Source organism: Amblyraja radiata, chromosome 6 (genome assembly GCF_010909765.2).
Source record: "Amblyraja radiata isolate CabotCenter1 chromosome 6, sAmbRad1.1.pri, whole genome shotgun sequence".
Lineage (NCBI taxonomy): Eukaryota > Metazoa > Chordata > Chondrichthyes > Rajiformes > Rajidae > Amblyraja > Amblyraja radiata.
In genome coordinates this window covers 53,992,329-54,013,791 of record NC_045961.1, presented here as the reverse complement: position 1 = coordinate 54,013,791, position 21,463 = coordinate 53,992,329, and the positions used below count along the sequence as shown (strand labels likewise).

The 21,463-nt window shown below is 40.8% G+C and overlaps 1 protein-coding gene across 9 annotated transcripts in view; it reads right to left on the bottom strand.

The window, feature by feature from the left end:
* Window positions 1-21,463, bottom strand: part of fry (FRY microtubule binding protein) — a 433,098-nt gene that overhangs the window by 286,935 nt on the left and 124,700 nt on the right. For all 9 annotated transcript variants that reach the window (XM_033022865.1, XM_033022866.1, XM_033022859.1 and 6 more), the window contains exons 39-50: window positions 18,663-18,848; window positions 17,334-17,532; window positions 16,180-16,301; window positions 14,862-15,049; window positions 13,111-13,205; window positions 12,210-12,814; window positions 8,783-8,880; window positions 8,522-8,692; window positions 7,323-7,463; window positions 3,831-4,007; window positions 1,329-1,490; window positions 1,097-1,171 (exon numbers count right to left, since the gene is read on the bottom strand). In XM_033022865.1, the coding sequence (XP_032878756.1) occupies window positions 1,097-1,171; window positions 1,329-1,490; window positions 3,831-4,007; window positions 7,323-7,463; window positions 8,522-8,692; window positions 8,783-8,880; window positions 12,210-12,814; window positions 13,111-13,205; window positions 14,862-15,049; window positions 16,180-16,301; window positions 17,334-17,532; window positions 18,663-18,848 (2,219 nt within the window). The remainder of the gene's footprint in view (window positions 1-1,096; window positions 1,172-1,328; window positions 1,491-3,830; window positions 4,008-7,322; window positions 7,464-8,521; window positions 8,693-8,782; window positions 8,881-12,209; window positions 12,815-13,110; window positions 13,206-14,861; window positions 15,050-16,179; window positions 16,302-17,333; window positions 17,533-18,662; window positions 18,849-21,463) is intronic.

Below are 21,463 nucleotides of genomic sequence, written 5' to 3'. Positions count from 1 at the left end.
GACTACATGGGTGTCCTCCGGGTGTTCTGGTTTGCTCCCATATCACAAAGACATGCGGGGTTTGTAGGTTAATTAGCTCCCTGTAAATAGCCCCTAATGTGCAGGGAGTGAATGAGAAAGTGGACTCAGCTGACAAAGGGCCTGTTTCCATGCCGTGTCTTTCAATCGATCAATCAAATAGCTTCCCTGGTAGCCATCCTGTCCCAGTGCTGCACTAGAAGACTAGGCTGTCCTGGGAGTGGCCAACCAAAATCATTCAAATTGGGTCTGGGTTGCAAAGGACAATCACTCCATCTGGAAATAATTGCTTTTGTACATAATTTCAGATAATGTTACTTTCAAATGCCTTATTAAACACGATATCAGTGATACAGTAGTGGTGTTTGAGGCTTTTAGATAGGCACATGAATATATGCTGGGAATGGAGGATTATGGATCACGTGCAGGTGGAGGAGGTTAGTTTAGCTTGGCATCATGTTCGGCACAGACAGTGTGGGCCGATGAACCTGTTCCTGTGCTCTACAGTTCTACATTCTAATGCAACAATCCTCACCATTGTGCTGGAATGCCAGCCTAGTTTTGTCATTCTAATTCAGAACCAAGTGTTCAACCAACTGAGCCATCTGTTGGAAAGATGTCATATGAGGAAAGACTGGGCTTGTATTCACTGGAATTTAGAAGGATCTTATAGAAACATATAAAATTATAAAAGGACTGGGCAAGCTAGATGCAGGAAAAATGTCCAGAACCAGGGACCACAGTCTAAGAATAAAGGGGAGGCCATTTAAAACTGAGATGAGAAAAAAAGTTTTCACCCAGAGACTTGTGAATTTGTGGAATTCTCTGCCACAGAAGGCAGTAGAGGCCAATTCACTGGATGAATTTAAAAGAGAGTTAGATAGAGCTCTAAGGGCTAGCTGAATCAAGGGATATGGGGAGAAGGCAGGCATGGGTTACTGATTGTGGATGATCAGCCATGATCACAATGAATGGCAGTGCTGGCTCAAAGGGCCAAATGGCCTCCTCCTGCACCAATTTTCTATGTTTCTATGAGCCACAGCTAAGAGTTACTCACATAAAAATAGTATCAACTTACAGAAGGATTTTTGGTCAGGCCGACATCCTGACCACACAAAGTGAGAACATTCACCAATTTTTCCCGTGTCCTTTTCTATAAAAGAGAACATAAAGTGTTAATATTAAAGCAAGATAATACTTTAGCATGTTTTTTCATATTATTTTATATCACCAGTACATCAGGGAACATTTCACCTCTAATTTCAACACAAAGTGCTGGTGATGCAGCAAATGAAGCATTTCACCCATACCTGTGAGAACTGGGGTCTCTTCCAGCTCACGGGAACTAAAACATTTGAATTCGAGCTCGATGAGGTGGATGAGGTGCTTCTTGTGACAGCGATAGCCCGAGTCTTTCCATCCCTCCCTGATGGACCATGCAAATCATCATAACTTCTTCCAATCACGGGAGTCTCCAAAATAATCAAGAGAAATATGTTAACTTCACATGTCAAACCACTAACACTACTTTTATTTACTTAAAAACATCTGGAAGTGCAAATGTAGAAGATACAATTAGTAAGTCTGCAAATAAGTCATTGGTAGGTTTGGAGGTAGTTAGTAAGTAAGGGTGGCACAGTGGGTAGAACTGCTGCCTCACAATGCCAGAGACCCGGGTTCGATCCTGACCATGTGTGCTGTCTGTGTGGAGTTTGCACATTCTCCCTGTGACCTTGTGGATTTCCTCCGGGTACTCCGGCTTCCCCCCCCCCACATCTCAAAGATGTATGGGTTTGTATATTAAATGGCCTCTGTAAATTGCCCCTAGCATGTAGGGAGCAGATGAGAAAGTGGGATAACATAGAACTGGTGTGAACGGGTGATCGATAGTCGGCTTGGATCGGTGCACCAAAGGGCCTCTTTCCATGCTGTACCTCCAAACTAAACTTGCAGATTTGATTCAATGATTCTACTCCAGAACAATCTTGATCATTTGGTAAGGAGGAATAGAATTGGCAGATGGAACACAAGCCTGAATAATGTGAGGCAATGCTTTTAGGGAGGACTATACGGATAAGATATTTAGGAATAGGAATAGGAATACTTTGTTGTCACATGTAACTAGGCACAGTGAGATTCTTTGCTTAAATAAACAATGTATACAACTAGCAGCCACCTACGGCACTGACAAAGTTACAAAGCATCAGAGCATATAAAGTACTGAGGAACAGAGGAACATTAGTGCATGTCCAAGGTTTCCTGAAGGTAATTGTACAGATTAATAAGGTGGTTAAAAATGAATACAGGATACTTGCCTTCATTAGCTGCAGCATAGATTATGAGATCAGAGAGGTTATGATACAATTAAAAAAACACTTTAGTTAGATCACAGCAAGAGTACTGTGCTCAGATCGGGCAGCACGGTGGCACAACACTAGATTGCTGCTTTACAGTGCAAGAGACCCGGGTTCGATTCTGACTATAGGTGCTGTCTGCGTGGAGTTTGTACGTTCTCCCTGTGACCATGTCGGTGCTCCAGTTTCCTCCCATATTCCAAAGATGTACAGGTTTGTAGTTAAATTGGGTTTGGTAAAATTGTACATTGTCCCTAGTGTATAGGATAGTGTTAGTGTACGGGATGATCGTTGGTCGGCATGGTCTCGCTGGGCCAAAAGGCTTGTTTCCAACTGTATCTCTAAAGTCTAAAATCTGGTCACCACACCATGTGATTGCACTGGAGGGAAAACGTGGGCAGACGGGGTTCATTAGAATGTTTCCTGTGATGAGGCATTTCAGCCATGAGAAGAAGCTGGATAGGCATAGTTTGTTTTCTTTGGAGCAGAGAAAGCTGAGGGTGTTTGGGGTATACAAAATTATGAGGAGGATAGATAGTGACAAACCTTTCCTTTAATAGAGGTGCCTGCAGCTTAAAAAAAACAATGGATGAGAGACTTTTACATAGGCACATGGATATGTAGGGATCATGTGCAGTCAGAAGAAAATACTAACTTGGCATCATGTGTGGCATGGACGTTGCAGGCTACAGAGCCTATTCAGGTGCTGCACTGTTCTATGTTCTATGGGTATTTCAGTAGGATAAAGCAGGCCAAACTGTAACATTGTTAGTTTAGTTTAGTTTATTATCATCAAATGTACTGACGAACAATGAAAAGCTTTTATTTTTGCAAGCTATCCTGTCAAAGAAAAGACTATACATGAATACAATTGTGCCGTCCACAGTGTACAGATGCAGGATAAATGGAATCATGGATTGTGTAACTTCAGGTAGCCCTTGCTTTCACTCTCCATCCCCTCCCCCTTCCCAGTTCTTCCACTAGTCTTACTGTCTCCGCATACATTCTTTCCTTGTCCCCTGACATCGGTCTGAAGAAGGGTCTCGACAAGAAACGTCGCCAATTCCTTCTCTCCATAGATGCTGCCTGTCCCGCTGAGTTACTCCAGCATTTTGTGTCTACTTAAAGTCCAATAAAGTCTGATTAAAGATAGTCCGCGTCTGCAATCAGGTAGATGGTAGGTCAGAACCGTTCTCTAGTTGGTGATAGGATGGTTTAGTTTTGTTTATTATTGTTACTTGTACCAAGATAGAGTGAAAAGATTTTGTTTGTATGCTATCCAGTCAAAGAAAAAACTATACATGATTATTACAATCAAGCTGTCCACTGCGTACAGGTAAAGGATAAAAGGTACATAATTTAGTGCAAAGATATAACATTGAAGATGCAATATTAAGTTATTGGCTTTGCACTGGAATAGATTTGGAAATGACGGAGTGGGTCAGAGACAAAACCTACCTCAGAGATGTCAAAGCGAAATTCTAGCGTCTTCCCCGGCAACTCTTGTGAGGCGTTTTTCCATATTCGATGCATATCCACTTGGGAAAGGTCACCATGACATGATGGTAAGACCAGACTTGCAGATCGACAGACTACTAGTTTAAGGATATTTAAGGCCTCCTTCCAGTGAGCACTCTGTAAAGGTTAAGGTAAGACAATTTATTTTCAAATTTCAAATATTTATGATAGATGAAAACCAGTCTGAAATTCACCCTCATACAAATATCAATAGCTTGGAAAGACAGATTGCTGGAGTAACTCAGCGGGTCAGGCAGCATCTCTGGAGAAAATGGATAGGTGATGTTTTGCGTCAGGACCCTTCTTCAGACCTTCCCCACAATCAGACTGAAACACTACTTCTTTTTATTTGGCCAGATTATGGTTAGAAGCATCGTCGTCACCCCAACATAATCAAGACATATCGGGTCAGGCAGCATCTCTGAAGAATGGTCCCGCCCAAAACATCATCTATCCATGTTCTCCATGGATGCTTGCCTGACCCGCTGAGTTATTCCAGCTATCTGTGTCTTTCCTTGGCAAACTAGCATCTACAGTTCATTGTTTCTTAATATCAATAGCTTGTCCATTTCCAGTTAAGGTTCACAAATCTATTGTGGTGATTTTCACCTTTATTTTTCCCTCTTTCTGTTCCTTCGGGGATGGAGTCCTAATTCCATCCAAAGTTGACAAAAGCTTTATTAGAGAGGGTGGAGCGAGTATGTGCTAGGTTGTGGCTCATGGTCATTAAGTAATTTGACTCTATTTGCTCTTTTATGGGCACCATGAATAGCAAACAATCGCTTCTTTCTTACAGCTTGCTCTTACAGCTAAAACTGTATGTAGTCACGAGCACAGTCTGGCTAGTCTCCCTTCCTGAAGATGGCTACAATTACAGCATCTCTGAGGTCTCCAGTATAACCTGCTCTTCCAAGATTGTGGATTTGATATATATGCTCTCCTTACTGTAGTAACTACTGAGAATGACTCTGCTGTATTTTACAAAGTCACCTCAGGGTCCCATTCAACAACCTCCCTCTTGTGCCCATAGAGCTGCTGCCCGAATCACAGTGTGGATTCCACTCACACAGAGGCACAGTGAACATCACCTTTATTGCAAGTCACCCTCAAGAAAAATTTAGGGAGCAATGCTAACCACTGTACATGGCCTTTTTTTTTACCTCACTAAAACTTTTAACTCTATCAAGGGGAACTAAGAAACACTTCTCAAATTTGGCTGCTCACAGAAATCTTACATGCACTTCATGATGGTAGATGTCATAGTTCTAATAAACGGTTCAGCAGCAGAGCTAATCTCAGTTAAGAAAAGTGTCAAACAAGGCTGCATCATTGCCCAATAATGATTTTTCCTGCTGCACAATTTCATGCTTCAAACTCCTACAAGAATGGAACTAATTTTCAGGTCTGTGTAGTAAAGAACTGCAGATGCTGGTTTAAATCGAAGGTGGACACAAAATGCTGGAGTAACTCAGCAGGACAGGCAGCATCTTTGGAGAGAAGGAATGGGTGACTTTTCGGGTCGAGACCCTTCCCAGGGGAGTGGGCGGGACAAAGATAGAATGTAGTCAGAGACAGTAAGACTGGTGGGAGAACTGGGAAGGGGGAGGGGATAGCGAGGAAAAGCAAGGACTATTTGAAGTTAGAGAAGTTAATGTTCATACCGCTGGGGTGTAAACTACCCAAGCAAAATATGAGTTGCTGTTCCTCCAATTTGTGCTGGGCCTCACTCTGACAATGGAGGAGGCCCAGGACAGAAAGGTCAGATTGGGAATGGGATGCGGAGTTGAAGTGTTGAGCAACCAGGAGATTAGGTAGGTTCAGACAGACTGAATGGAGGTGTTCAGCGAAATGATCGCTGAGCCTGCGCTTGGTCTCACCGATGTAAAGAAGTTAACACCTGGAACAGAGGATACAGTAGGTGAGGTTGGATGAGGTGCAAGTGAACCTTTGCCTTACCTGGAAAGACTATTTGTGTGATTGGATGGAGCCGAGGGGGGAGGTAACGGGTCAGGTGTTGCATTACCTGCGGTTGCAGGGGAAAGTACCTGGGGAGGGGGTGGCTTGGGTGGGAAGGGATGAGTTAACCAGGGAGTTGCGGAGGGATGGCCTCTGCGGAAAGCAGAAAGGGATGGAGATGGGAAGATGTGGCCAGTAGTGGGATCCCTTTGGAGGTGGCGAAAATGTTGAAGGAGTAAATGCTGTATGCGACGGCTTGTGGGGTGGAAGATGAGGACAAGGGGGACTTCTGTCCTTGTTATGAATGGGGGGAGGGGGAGCAAGAGCGGAGCTGCGGAATATCGAGGAGACCCTAGTGAGAGCCTAATCAATAATGTAAGAGGGGAACCCGTTTCCCAAAGAATGAGGACATCTCCGATGCCCTGGTATGGAAAACATACTGGGTGCAAATGCTGCATAGACGGAGGAATTGGGAATAGGGTGGGAAGAAGTGTAGTCTAGATAGCTGCGGGAGTCAGTTGGTTTGTAGTAGATATAATAGATTTTCAGGTCCAATAGGATGCAAGAAGGAAATTCAATCCAATTGTTCCAATTCATAGTCATAGAGTGATACAGTATGGAAACCGGTCCTTCGGCCCAACTTGCCCACACCGGCCATCAATATCCCATCTACACCAGTCCCATTTGCCTGTGCTTGGTCCATATCCCTCCAAATCTGTCCTATTCATGTACCTGTCTAACTGTTTCTTAAAAAATGGGATAGTCCCCGCCTCAACTACCTCCTCTGGCAACTTATTCCATACACCCACCACCCTTTGTGTGAAAAAGTTACCCCTTGGATTCCTATTAAATCTTTTCCCCTTCACCTTGAACCTATGTCCTCTGGTCCTCGATTCCCCTACACTGAGCAAGAGACTCTGTGCATCTACCCAATCTATTCCTCTCATGATTTTGTTCACCTCTATAAGATCACCCCTAATCCTCCTGCACTCCATGGAATAGAGACCCAGCCCACTCAACCTCTCCCTATAGCTCACATCCTCTAGTCCTGGCAACATCCTCATAAATCTTCTCTGAACCCTTTCAAGCTTGACAATATCATGCCTATAACCAGGTGCCCAGAACTGAACACAATATTCTAAATGCGGTCTCACCAATGTCTTATACAACTGCAACATGACCTCCCAACTTCTATACTCAGTTCAACAGAGAATGCTTTCATCTGAAGATATCACAGTAATCAACAGAAAACAGCATGCAATCTCAATTATCACCATTGCAATCCCTTAATTGTTAAATAGTAAGTATTAAAATTACACCAATTGTCAGCCCAATAAATCTATTTCATTATATGGAACATGTTTCATTATTGAAACACTGATTGATTCTGCTTGATATTTTTGGTTTGCCATTTGTCATCAAACGTCATGAACGCCAGAAGCAAAAAACAGAATTGTTTGTTGATTAATATTTTACCTGAATAAATTTCTCAATGATCTTCAGGACTTCCATGTTGAGTTGCTTGACAGGTATAGATGCTAGGTCTACATGGCTCAGAAGACTGTAAATGATTTGCAATAATGACTGTTGCATATTTGGAAGTCCTTTGTCCAAGAGCTGTTAGGTCAAAAGTGCATTAATCAGTTCATGTAAAAGTTGATTTCACCTTTTATTGATCATCTATTATGATGTTAATTGAAATACAATTTTAATATTCTCAAAACTGGATTAATAACATTAAATGAGCAAATATAGGTTAAACAACCACTTGTACCTGGCCTCCCATTTGATCTTTATCCCCAATGTTGCTATCCTGCCCTTGATTCCATTAATACATCCCAAAATCTAAGAGAACATCCTCAGTAACTGAGTATACTGATCTCCACTATTCTTTTGGAAAGAGAAATGCAAAGACTCACTAAATTTTGAGTAAAGATATTGCTTCTCATGTCTGCCCTAAAGAGCAAATACATTTGCTTGAGTTTTTGACCACAGATTTTATGCATTTTAACTGGCTAAGGTATATAGAACCAGGGGTGAGAAGATTAAAACATGTGATCATACATAGAACATTACAGCACAGGAAATTGCCCTTCAGCCCATAATGTTTGTGCCGGACATGATGCCAAGTTAAAGTGATCTTATCTGCCTGCACATAGTAGTAAGTAAGTAAGTAAGTAAATTTTATTTATATAGCACGTTTACACTCCAGCATCGGGTGAACACTGCACATGATCCATATCCCTCTATTTCTTGTACATTAAATATGTGCCTATTTGAAAGTCTCATAAATGCCACTATTGTATCTGCCTCCACCACCACTCCTGGTAATACATTGCAGGCCATCACCACTCTCTGTGTAAAAACTTGCCCCTCACATCTCCATTAAACTTTCCCCATCTCACTTTGTAGCTATGCCCTCTGGTCTTTGACATTTCCACGCTGGGGAAGAAAGTTCTGACTGTCAACCCTGTCTATGCCTCTCATAATTTTCTTCTTTATACTTTTATCAAGTCTCCCCTCCATCTCCGATGTTCCAGAGAAAACAATCCAAGTTTATCCAACCTCTCATTGTAGCTGAAACCCTGATCTAGGCAATATTCACATCCACATCTAAAGAATACAAACAACATGTAAAGAATGCAAAATTGTAGTTGAAAAAGTATTGCATGTACCTCTGCCATGTAGGTAACCAAGTTCAAAGTGATGTCAGTGAATGATTCATGAAGGTAACGGCAAACAACATTGACCCATGTAGCACAATCTCGTGTATAGCTGTGGGTCTTGTATAAAGTCATCACATGTGCTAAGTTTGAAAGCTTAGGATTTTTTTCCTCAATACAAACCTAGTGAACAATAGAATTTTTTTTTAAAATCAATGTTTACATTGTAAAACATCTTGGCTTTATAAAGAATCAGCTTGCTGTACCACAAACCTGGGCTATCCGATCAGCAGTATCTTTGCAAAATGGAGTTGGGTTATCAAAGTGTTGAATCAAATGTGGAAGGAGGCAAAGAACGTTCAATGGGAATCCTGAAACAGTGAAATGATGGAAAGATTATTACACCATCACTCCATTTCAATCACCTTCTAAAGCTAAAGCTAACTTCTTGCTAGATTTCAAGTACTTATCAATAAAATGAAATTTGAAAAAGATGAGCTTTAAAATGTCTGATGCTGAACATAAGGATGGCACAGTGACACAGCAGGTAGAGTTGCTGCCTCACAGCGCCAGACTCGCTGGTTTGATCCTGATGTCAGCTGCTGTCTTTGTGGTGTTTGTACATTCTCTCTGTGACTGTATGGGTTTGTTCCAGTTTCCTCCCACATCCCAAAGATATGCAGGCTTGTAGGTTAATTGGCTTCTGTAAATTGTCCCTAATGTGTATGGTGTGAAGCTGGGATAACATAGAACTAGTGAACAGGTGATTGATGGTCAACGTTGACTTGGTGGGCCAAAGGGCCTGTTTCCATGCTGTATCTCTAAACTAAACTAAACTAAACACTATTGATAGAATATAGAACAGTGTAGCACAGGAACAGGCCATTTGATCTGTAATGTCTGTGCCAAACATGATGCCTGGACCAAATCTTATCTGTCTGCACATAATCCACATTCTTCCATTCCCTGCACATCCATACACCTATCCAAAAGTCCCTTATCATTTAAATATTTTAAAATCTATAACCATACAAATATCATAAATTATTTAAGGAGCAGATTATAAATCACTGAATAACATTGAAAACTGTGCAATTTACATAAGTAGGTTTCCTTAATTTCATAGAAAATAGAATAGTGCAGCATAGGAAGAGGCCCATTGGCCCAAAATGTCTACGTTGAACATGATGCCATGTTAAACTAATCTCTACATGCAGGTGATCCATATTCCTCTATTCCCTGCATTTCCACATGCCTATCTAAAAGCCTCTTAAATGCCATTACTGTTTCTGCCTCCACCATCACCCCTGGCAGCCCTTCATGCTTCTAGCAAACTATAAAGGTTTTATCATGGATGACATTTTGCTATAAATTTAAATTGAGGTCATTAACCCAAAGGGAACCTAAAATATTACTATGATCAATAAATGCATTGAAATTCACCCCATGGAGTAGAGTTACAGTGCCCTCCATAATGTTTGGAACAGACCCATCATTTATTTATTTGCCTCTACTCCACAATTTGAGATTTGTAATAGAAAAAATCACATGTGGTTAAAGTGCAAATTGTCAGATTTTAATAACGGCCATTTTTATACATTTTGGTTTCACCATTTAGAAATTACAACAGTGCTTATACATAGTCCCCCCATTTCAGGGCACCATAATGTTTGGGACACAGCAATGTCATGTAAATGAAAGTAGTCATGTTTAGTATTTTGTTGCATATCCTTTGCATACAATGACTGCATGAAGTCTGCGAATCATGGACATCACCAGTTGCTGGGTGTCTTCTCTGGTGATGCTCTGCCAGGCCTGTATTGCAGCCATCTTTAGGTTATGCTTGTTGTGGGGGCTAGTCCCCTTCAGTTTTCTCTTCAGCATATAAAAGGCTTGCTCAATTGGATTCAGATCTGGTGATTGACTTGGCCACAACAATTGACCATTTTTTTAGCTTTGAAAACTCCTTTGTTGCTTTAGCAGTATGTCTGGGATCATTGTCTTGCGGTAGAATGAATTGCCGGCCAATGGGGTTTGAGGCATTTGTTTGAATCTGAGCAGATAGGATGTGTCTATACACTTCAGAATTCATTATGCTACTACCATCAGTAGTTGTACCAACATTGAAGATAAGTGAGCCAGTACCTTCAGCAGCCATACATGCCTAGGCCATAATACCCCCACCACCGTGTTTCACAGATGAGGTGGTATGCTTTGGATCTTGGGCAGTTCCTTCTCTCCTCCATACTTTGCTCTTGCCATCACTGGATATAAGTTAACCTTCATCTCATCTGTTCAGAAGACCTTTCTTCCAGAACTCTGTTTGCTCTTTTAAGTATTTCTTGGCAAACTGTAACCTGGCCATCCTATTTTTACAGCTAACCAGTGGTTTGCATCTTGCAGTGTAGCCTCTGTATTTCTGTTCATGAAGTCTTCAGCGGACAGTGGTCATTGACAAATCCGCACCTGACTCTTGAAGAGTGTTTCTGATCTGTCGAACAGATGTTTGGGGATTTTTCTTTATTATAGAGATAATTCTTCTGTCATCAGCTGTGGAGGTGTTAATTGGCCTGCCAGTCCCTTTGCGATTAGTAAGCTCACCAGTGCTCTCTTTCTTCCTAATGATGTTCCAAACAGTTGATTTTGGTAAGCCTAAGGTTTGGCTGATGTCTCTAACAGTTTTATTCTTGTTTCAGTCTCATAATGGCTTCTTTGACTTTCATTGGCACAACTTTGGTCCTCATGTTGATAAACAGTAATAAATGTTTCCAAAGGTGATGGAAAGACTGGAGGAAAGACTAGGTGCTGAGAGCTCTCTTATATCTGCATTAAGGAGGCAATTATTGTGCACCTGAGGAATTGCGAACATGTGTGAAACCATGTGTCCCAAACATTATGATGCCCTGAAATTAGGGGACTATGTATAAACACAGCTGTAATTTCTACATGGTGGAGCCAAAATGTATATAAATGGCCTTTAATAAAATCTGACAATGTGCACTTTAACCACATGTGATTTTTCTATTACAAATCTCAAATTGTGAAGTACAGAGGCAAATAAATAAATGATGGGTCTTTGTCCCAAACATTATGGAGGGCACTGTGAATGCACCACATTTTTGCCTTAGATCTGTGTACTAGTCCTCTGAAAATCATTCCGATTCTGATTCCGATTCCGATTCAACTTTAATTGTCATTGTCAGTGTACAGTACAGAGACAACAAAATTGCAATTTCATTAGGGGAGGCACAGTTGTGCAGCGCTAGAGTTGTTGCCTCACAGCACCTGAGACCTGGGTTCGATCCTGACTCCAGGTGCTGTCTATATGGAGTTTGTATGTTTTCCCTGTGACCGTGCAAGTTTTCTCCAGCTGCTCCTGTTTCTTCCCACACTCCAAAGATGTACAGATTTGTAGGTTGATTGGCTTCTGTAAATTGTAAATTGTCCCTGGAGTGTCGGATAATGCTAGTGTACGGGGTGATCGCTGGTCGGCACAGACTCGGTGGGCTGACGGGCCTGTTTCCACGCTGTATCTCTAAAGTCTAAAAATGTTAATGGGTCTTCTTATGGCTGTGTTAATTAAATACAATATTGAGCATTTGTTCAAACAACTAATAAATGCTAAAAAACATTCAATGACAAAAGGTCACTTCAACATAAACAGTATTATTTCATAATCAGAACTAACTTGTGCATTTACCGATTGCTTGTGTTAAATCTACCACTGGTATTCGAGAAACAGCAGTTAGCTCACTAAAGAGCTGTAGAGTGAGGTCTGTGGTAGACAGGGAGGTAAACCCTTTTAGCAATAGCTGTTGTAACCCAGAGAAGTTAGTCCATTTCAGCTGTCCTTGTAGCTTTTCAAGTCTCTCTCGTGTTTCTGTCTTGTCCAAAGGAAGATGAATCAGAAGTTTAATTAGCAATCGCTGTGCCATTTGATATTCAAATTCAAAATCTGACTCCATCAAAGCCACAGAAGACCAGAAAAGCGTGGCTAATAGATTCATAGGATTATTAATATTTGTAGGATCAATTATGTTGTCTTTAAGGGAGGATGAGCTTCGGGTTTTCAACACGACTTGCTGCCCATTTGCCTGGATTCTATCCAATGTAGCACTGCGTGGCGGATCAGAAGATCGGTCTGAAACACCAAATTTCTTTGGCACAGAGAAGCTTCTCTGGTGTCTGCTGCGTTCAGCAGTAATTCCACCACTGCCCAATATGCCCGAGGTCAGGTTTAACTGCCCAGTACTCTTTCGGCTTGATGCCAGCTTAGTATTCATCATGAAGTCAGGAGAGGATGATCTAAGAAAAATAAACAAAGAGATAAATAAAGTCAAAGCCATACAACACGGACCAAGGCGGCCCATCTAAGCTAGCCCCATTTGCCTGCCTGCGTTTTTCCCAGATCTCTCTAAATCTTTCCTATTCATGTACCTGTCTTTTAAATGCGGTTATAGTGTTAAATATAATATAATTCACAGATAATTACTTGTAGTAATAATGCTATGTAATAATTCTACATCTGGTATGTACATCAGCAAATATTTTCTTGAAATATCATATCACACATAAAACACAATGGAGGTAAAACTTCTTACCGTGATAGAACAGCTAACAGATCACTGTTCTTCAAACAGTCTGCCAAATTGTCAACTCCTGATTCCAGTGTAAGAAGTGCTTCCATTACATAGCCCTGGCATAATAATAATATTGAATTGTTCAGTTTAGTAAGCAATAATTTTAACAAGTTCTTCAACAGATTCAATTCATCTTTTGTATGATAATTCTATCCAAGTAAATTTGAAATTACTTTACTGAGTAAAGCTTGCTAAATAATCATACAGCCCCACAAAATAATCCCAGTTGTGGTTAATTTCAAAGAGCACGTGTGGATCAGCTGCTTTAAGCCTCCTTTGCAGGATCAAGGAAAGAGCGTTCACGTCGCGGCCCTGTTTCCACCAATCTTTCCATCACTATGCACAAGAAGCGACAAGACAAATACCATTGTATGAAGATGCCGGAAGTGTGTTCAGCTCTGGCTGAACAACTACTAATCTTGCGTGTGGACTCGATAAGAAGAGCCTCCTTTGCTATTTTGGAGTAACATAGTTCCACTCAGAATTTCTCAGCCACACTAAATGTAAGTGGCATTGATGTACCTGGAGAGGATAAGATGACCTAAGACTACAAAGTCTTATATATATATATCATTAATACAAATTATTTTTAAAGATAATAGATTTTCTGGTTTCATGTGAGATTTGATCAGAAGCACCGACTTTGTGAAAAATGATAATAACAATGTTAGACCATAAATAGATGAGCTATTTAGTATTTAGTTTAAAATACTTAAGCTTGAAAATTCCTCTTGGAAATACTTGTGGAGTTGTAAACAATTATTAGTGCTCATATTTCCACTACTCAGTTTGTTTTTGTAGACAAATAGGTGCCAAACACATATAATGTAATAGTGTCACATCACACAAGCTTCTGTACATCAATCTAGCTATTAAGTTTATCGAGGTGGCATGATGGTGTAGCGCTTTACAGTGCCAGAGACCCGAGTTCCATCCTGACCACGGGTGCTGTCTGTACAGAGTTTGTGCGTTCTCCCTGTGACCTAGGTTTTCTCCGGGTGCTCCGGTTTCCTCCCACACTTCAAAAACATGCAGGTGTGTAATCTGTAACGTCTGTAACTTGTCCCGAGTATGCAGGATATAACTAGTGTATGGGTGATCATGGTAGGTGCAGATCTGATGGGCCGATGAGCCTGTTTCCACGCTGTATCACTAAACTAAACTGTTGATACGCTGAACTAATGGGCGTCACAAAAAAAAAGCACTTTAATTCTGGTGCTGGGTACTCATGACAACTTTCAGAGAGAGGGTTAAATTGATAACAAAGTCAATCATTGTCAGTTAGATGACAAACTGCTGGCACTACAATTTTCATCTTAATTGCTGTGGTGGATGCAAAGAAACTGGAGTTAACTCCTTGACCATCAGAGTGTTTTTACCCCCTTGCTTGACATTTTTGACTGAAAATAAATGACCCTATAAATACATTCTTGCACAAATATTAAAACAGTCAACAAACTAAATTCGCTGTACGAATTGGAAGAGGATAAAATTAAGGTCATTATTTTTACAGAGGCTAATTAACCTAAAATCCTGCACGTCTTTGGAATGTGGGAGGAAACTGCAGGACCAGGAGGAAACTGATGCAGTCACAATTATATAAAAAACCACATGCGCAGTAGATATTCAAGCTACTTCACCATGTGGGAAATTATTCAAAATGTGAGTTTCTTTTAGTTTGTTGACCGCTGAATCAGATATTAATTGTGTACCTGAACTTCATCACCGTGTTCTCCTATGACTTCCACTAGTCTTGATAGGAGGTCAGATAAGGCATGCGCAGATAGAGGCTGCTTCAAAGCCCTGAAGATTTGGAATGACCGACCTGCATAATGCCTCGATGAGCTCGAAAGTGCAGTCTGTAGAGCAACTTCACTCAATCGTTGTTCCATACAGCAACCTGGGATAAAACAGGGAGACCAAGTATTATAATTATTATAAATTGCAACAATTTTAATACAAAAAGAATACCAACGGTTTAAAAAATATTTTATATTATAGAATCATAGTCATAGAGTGATATAGTGTGGAAACAGGCCCTTCGGTCCAACTTGCCCACACCGCCAACATGTCCCAGCTACTATAGTCCCACCTGGTCCATATACCTCCCAACCTGTCCTATCCATATACCTGTCTAACTGTTTCTTAAATGTTGGGGTAGTCTCTGCTTCAACTACCTTCTCTGGCAGCTGGTTCCATGCACCCACCATCCTTTGTGTGAAAAAGCAATCCCCAGATTCTTATTAAATCTTTTCCAAATTCACCTTAAACCTATGTCCTCTGGTCCTCGATTCACCTACTCTGGGCAAGAGACTATGCTTCCACATGACCTCTTCCTCTCATTATTTTATATACGATGACACAGTTTTATACATGATTTTATGTTAAGTAATAGAGTGGAAAAATCCTGTAAATTGCTATCTCAAAAACAACTTTTAATTTAACGTGGAATTGGCACAATGTACAAAGTGTACCTTGTATGTAGAAACAAGGAACTGCAGATGCTGGATTATACAAGGGCACAAAGTGGTGGAGTAACTCAGCAGGTCAGGCAGCATCTCTGGAGAACATGGATAGGTGACGTATCGGTCGGGACGCTTCTTCAGAGATGTTGCCTGACCCGATATGTCTTGACCTTGTTGGGGTGATTACAATGTGTATGGCTGATTATCTTCTAATCCTAATCTGGCCAAATGCATAATTCTGCTATCAGGTGGCAGGAGGCTGCGTTTTAACAACTGAGGTGAGGTCCTTGGCACACAAAAAAAGACAGAAAGTGCTGGAGCAATTTAGCAGGTCAGGCAGTATCTCTGGAGAACATAGATTGTTGACCTTTCAGGTAGGGACCCGTCTTCAGATCTGAGGTTGTGCCCTGCCTCAAGAAGGGTCCTGACCTGAAATGCCACCTATTCATGTTCTCCACAGATGCTTTCTGACCTGCTGAGTTACTGGAAAATGAAGAAAATTATATTTTAGATGTACATTATATTGTTGTAACTGTATATATCTTGAAATAGTTAAGTAAAATACCTGATTTCACATTCTTAAATACAGACACCACATGACGTAGGAAGTTTGTTAGCTCCTCCGCACTTTTAGAATTGCAGTTCTTTGGAGTAATATCTTCATGGCACCAAAGAGGTCCAAATGTCCTGTAAAAAATAATTTTATTTTATAACTAATTCTATTAAAGTCCACATGATTAGGATTTTGATTGTTAACAAAATTCAAGCCATTGTCCAAAGATGGCACCCAAGCCAGGGAACTCTCTGCATGCTGGTCCCAGAAGTGTGTAGGAAGGAACTGCAGATGTTGGTTTAAATCGAAAGTGGACACAAAATGCTGGAGTAACTCAGCGGGACAGGCAGCATCTCTGGAGAGAAGGAATGGGTCCTTGAAGTGGATCTGCAGACTTTATCTTGCACCAAATGTTGTACCCTTTATTCTTTATCTGTACACGGTGAACAGCTTGATTCTAATCATGTATAGCCTTATCTTCGATTGGATAGCAAGCAACAAAAAGCTTTTCACTGTACCTCGGTACATGTGACAACAATAATAAACCAACTAACTAAAATAATTCTACTGGCATAACTAGTCTATTTTGTTGGTCACACTACTTTGGTATTGGGTTGGGAAAAGATACAAACAAATGGAACATCCAAGGCCACAATAAAGGCTGCCATTAAAATCAGTTATTTTGGAGACTTCCCTACTTTTGAAATATAAGCAAGTAATGTGTGGAGTGTATGTGGTGGTAGTCGAAACAGTGCAGTCACGTTTACTATATGAGCCTGGAAGGCTGGAGGTCCACACCATCAGAAAAAAACCAATGGCGAAAATTAATCATATCTGAAATTAAGAAATTGGTATTGATTTATTATTGTCATGTGTATCGACATGCAATGAAAAGCTTATGTTTGCATGCAATCTAATTAGATTATATCATATTATGAGTATAACCAAGCCATACTTAGTAGAATAGATAGAGCAAAGAGAAAATATGAGAATGCAGAATAAAGTTTGCAACATTCTTTTCCATTAGTGACAAAATGTCAATTATTTCAATTTTACATAGTATAACATGACACATTATTTCTCGTGTCTAGCCATAGATTTCATCGTTCCCCAACAAACTGCCTGAAATATGTAGCTGGTGAAACCCATGTTTTATGATTAGTTACCTGGTTGCTAAGAACTCAATTAGCTTGTGAGCTTTCTCGTCTACTTCAGCTGTAGTTCCAATCTCTTCCATCTCTTGTGCGATTTGTGGTAGGTTCCCGCTGCTCCCTCCCAGACTGATACTGGAAGAGGTGGAACTGGAGCTTAATCCTGAATCTGGAACTGGAGAAGACTGATACTCTCTTAAGAAATTAAAACCACCTGGTACAAGGAAACAGAAGTAATTTCGCAAATATCAATATACAAATCACATGGTGCCACATTGTGAGTTTCAACATACATATAGGTCCGCCAACGCCAACATTTTTTATTATCGACCCCTAATTACTCTCAGGAAAGTATTGTTGAGCTGTCTCTTGAACCACCTGGTGAAAATACTCCACACAATAGAATAGTACAGCACAGGAACAGGCCCTTCGGCCCACAATGTTTGTGCTGAATATGATGCTGTTAAATTGATCACATCTGCCTGTACATGGTCTATATCCCTAGATGCTCTGCACTTCCATGTGCCTATCTAAAAGCCTCTTAAACTTCACTATCGTATCTGCCTCCACCACTACCCGTGGCAGCAAATCCCAGGACCCCACCACCCTCTGCGTAAACTTTTCCATTCTAACCTTATAGCTTTCCCCTCTAATGTTGGACATTTTCACCCTGGGGAAAAAGGTTCTGTTTACCTTATCTATGCCTCATAATTTTCTATACTGCAATCAAGTCTTCCCTCAACCTCCCACGTTCCAGATATAAACAATCCGAGTTTATCCGACCGCTCCTTACAGCTGAAACTCGACCGGAAACGTCACCCATTCCTTCTCTCCAGAGATGCTGCCTGTCCCGCTGAGTTACTCCAGCATTTTGTGTCTACCTTCGATTAAACCAGCATCTGCAGTTCTTTCCCATCACATTATTCTGCTCTATATCCTCTGCACCCTCTCCAAAGCCTCCACATCCTTCCTGTAATGGGGTGACCAGAACGGTACGCAATACTTCAAATAAGGCCTAACCAAAGTCTTTAGAAATGTACCTTGGCTTCCTGACTCTCATACTCAATGCCCCTAACAATGAAGGTAAGCATACTATACGTGTTCTTTACTACCCTATCTAGATGTGCTGCCACCTTCAGTGAGCTACAGGGAGTTCCAGGATTATAGGTCCCATGATGATAAAGAACTGAGATATACCTCCTAAGCACTAGACGCCACTGGAAAGGGATGTATTCATTACCCATTCCTAGTTGCTCCTCTGAATGTCTAAAGTTATTTGTGACTTAATTTTATAAATTCATCAACTCCCAAGGCAACCACAATTTATTTCAACTTTACTTTTACCTGAATAGAGATATTCTGGTGGGGAAGCTGGTTTTACTGTGAGTGTTTTACTTTCGCTGACTTCCCTGTTAAGCAGAAGGACAGTAGCCACAGCATGGAAATTTTCACTGCAAGACAGAGCTATCAAGAGATGCAGAAGTAATCTTTTGCTGTGTTCAAACACTTCTGGACGATAATGATCAAGGCCTACAAAATACATAATAGCACATTAGGTACAATCTTATTAGTCATAGAGTCATAAAGCACAGAAACAGGCCCTTCAGGCCAACTCATCTAAGACTCCTCATCTAAACAGGTCCCAATTATTTCCATTTGGCCCATATCCCTTTAAAGCTTTCCTATCCATGTGTTTGTCCAAGTGTCTCTTGAATGCTGTCATGGTACGTGCCTCAACTACCTCCTCGGTTAGCTCATTCCATATACCCTATGTGAAACCACTGCTCGGGTTCCTAGTAAACCTTTTCCCTCTCACCTTAAACCTATGTTCTCTGGTTCTTGATTCTCCCACTCTTGGTGTTCTGCTATAATGGTATATTAAACAATAATTATCATGCTGACAGATTTGAAAATTATAATAACTGGTCATTTCTATTTCTTTCCTAAAGATGCATAAGAAATATGCAGTTACTGGGATATATGGGCTCAGATATCTTGTTGGAGCTGCGAAGATCCAGGCTGCATAGGTGGGAATGAGAGGGGATAGGAAGGTTGATGGGTGATATCAGAATCAAAACCTCAAAGTATGGATCTCTCAGCTGTCCTGGAATTTTAATATTTTAACAGGCTTTCTGCTTAGCACCTACCACATTAGCAAGCTTGTTGCCTGCTGGGTAGGAAAACAGCCAAGGAGCAGATGGGTTTTAAATTGAAGGGAAGGAAGCAGAGGGTGATGGTGAAAGGTTGCTTCTCGGGCTGAAGGCCTGTGACTAGTTGTGTGCCTCAGGGTTTGGTGCTGGGCCCGTTACTGTTTGTCATCTACATCAATGATTTGGATGAGAACATACAGGGCAAGATTAGCAAGTTTGCTGATGATACAAAAGTGGGTGGTTTTGCAGACAGTAAAGATGGTTGTGAAAGATTGCAGCAGGATCTGGATCGTTTGGCCAGGTGAGCTGAGGAATGGTTGATGGAATTTGATACAGAGAAGTGTGAGGTATTGCATTTTGGGACGTTATAGAGAAGAGGGATCTAGGAGTAGAGGTGCATGGTTCTTTGAAGGTTGAGTCGCAGGCAGATATTGTGGTCAAAAAGGCTTTTGGCACATTGGCCTTCATCAGTCAGAGTATAGAAGTTGGGAGGTCAAAAAGCAGTTGTATAAGAGGTTGGTGAGACCGCATTTAGAATATTGTGCTCAGTTCTGGGCACCATGTAATAGGAAAGATATTGTCAAGCTTGAAAGTGTTCAGAGAAGATTTACGAGGATGTGGCCAGGACTAGAGGGTCTGAGCTATAGGGAGAGGTTGAATAGGCTGGGTCTCTATTCCTTGGAGCACAGGAGGATATTATAGAGGTGTACAAAATCATGTGAGGAATAGATCGGGTAGATGCACAGAATCACTAGCTCAGAGTAGGAGAATCGGGGACCAGAGGACACAGGTGAAGGGGAAAAGATTTAATAGGAATCTGAGGGGTAACCTTTTCCACACAGAAGGTGGTGGGTGTAAGGAACAAGCTGGCAGAGGAGGTAGTTGGGGCTGGGACTTTCCCATCTTTTAAGAAACAGGTACATGGAAATTACAGGTTTGGAGGGATATGGACTAAGCGCAGGCAAGTGGGACTAGTGTAGCTGGGACATTGTTGGCCAGTGTGGTCAAGTTGGGCCGAAGGACCTGTTTCCACACTGTATCACCCTATGAGAGAAAGTCAGAGATCACGGGATGTGGATGGTGGCGGGTGGGAAGAATTTGGAGATAGTGAGTGATCTGGGAATGATCACAGGACGACTGCAGTTGGCAGGGAGTCAAAGCCTGGAGTCAAATGGAGAAGTGGTAGTGTCTGGGGTTGGAGAATGATGAAATGTGGAACAAGATGTCCTTGAGAACACATCTGCCATTTCAGGAACAAATGTTTATTGCATTTATCTCATGGATCTGGGCATTCTTGCTTTTTTTTTATTCGTCAGGAATCGGGGAGAGTTAAACAACCTAGCTTCCCTGTTTTAAAATCAAAAATCGGAAAAAATGGAGAAATGCATCTCTTTAAATATTTTTTTAAAGCAATCTCCTGCCTATCTTTAAGCTGAAAGTGCTCCAAGCAATTAAAATTTCCCTGTAAACAGTCTTGTAGAATTTCCTGCTTGGTTTGTTTAAAGAAACTGAGATTATCTTTTTCCAATGTCTGTGTCTCTATCTTCTGGGAATACCCAATAGCTTCTAGTGACAAGCACTAAGACATATTTTGTGCTTTGCCCAGACAACAAAGAAAATTTAACAACATAGCAAATATTCTAAAGGAGAGAAAAATATATTAATGATATCTACTTTGATGCATTTGTTATGTGATCATTGCAGTTAGACATGAAAATGTAAAATTGTTCTGCAGAATAATAATGTTTTTTACATATTCATATGGTTGATTTCATAGAGATTTTTAAAGTAAACTTTAATTATCTAGTTTTGTTTCGTTTATTGTTATGTGTACTGAGGTATAGTGAAAAACGTTATTGTTAAAATAAAATTTTCCTAAATACATCATTACAATTTAATTAAAATATCACATGCAGTAAAACACTGATAACATGGCATACTCGGGACATTTGGTAGTATTGGACTAGCAGATCTTTCAGACTCAAGCTAAACTCA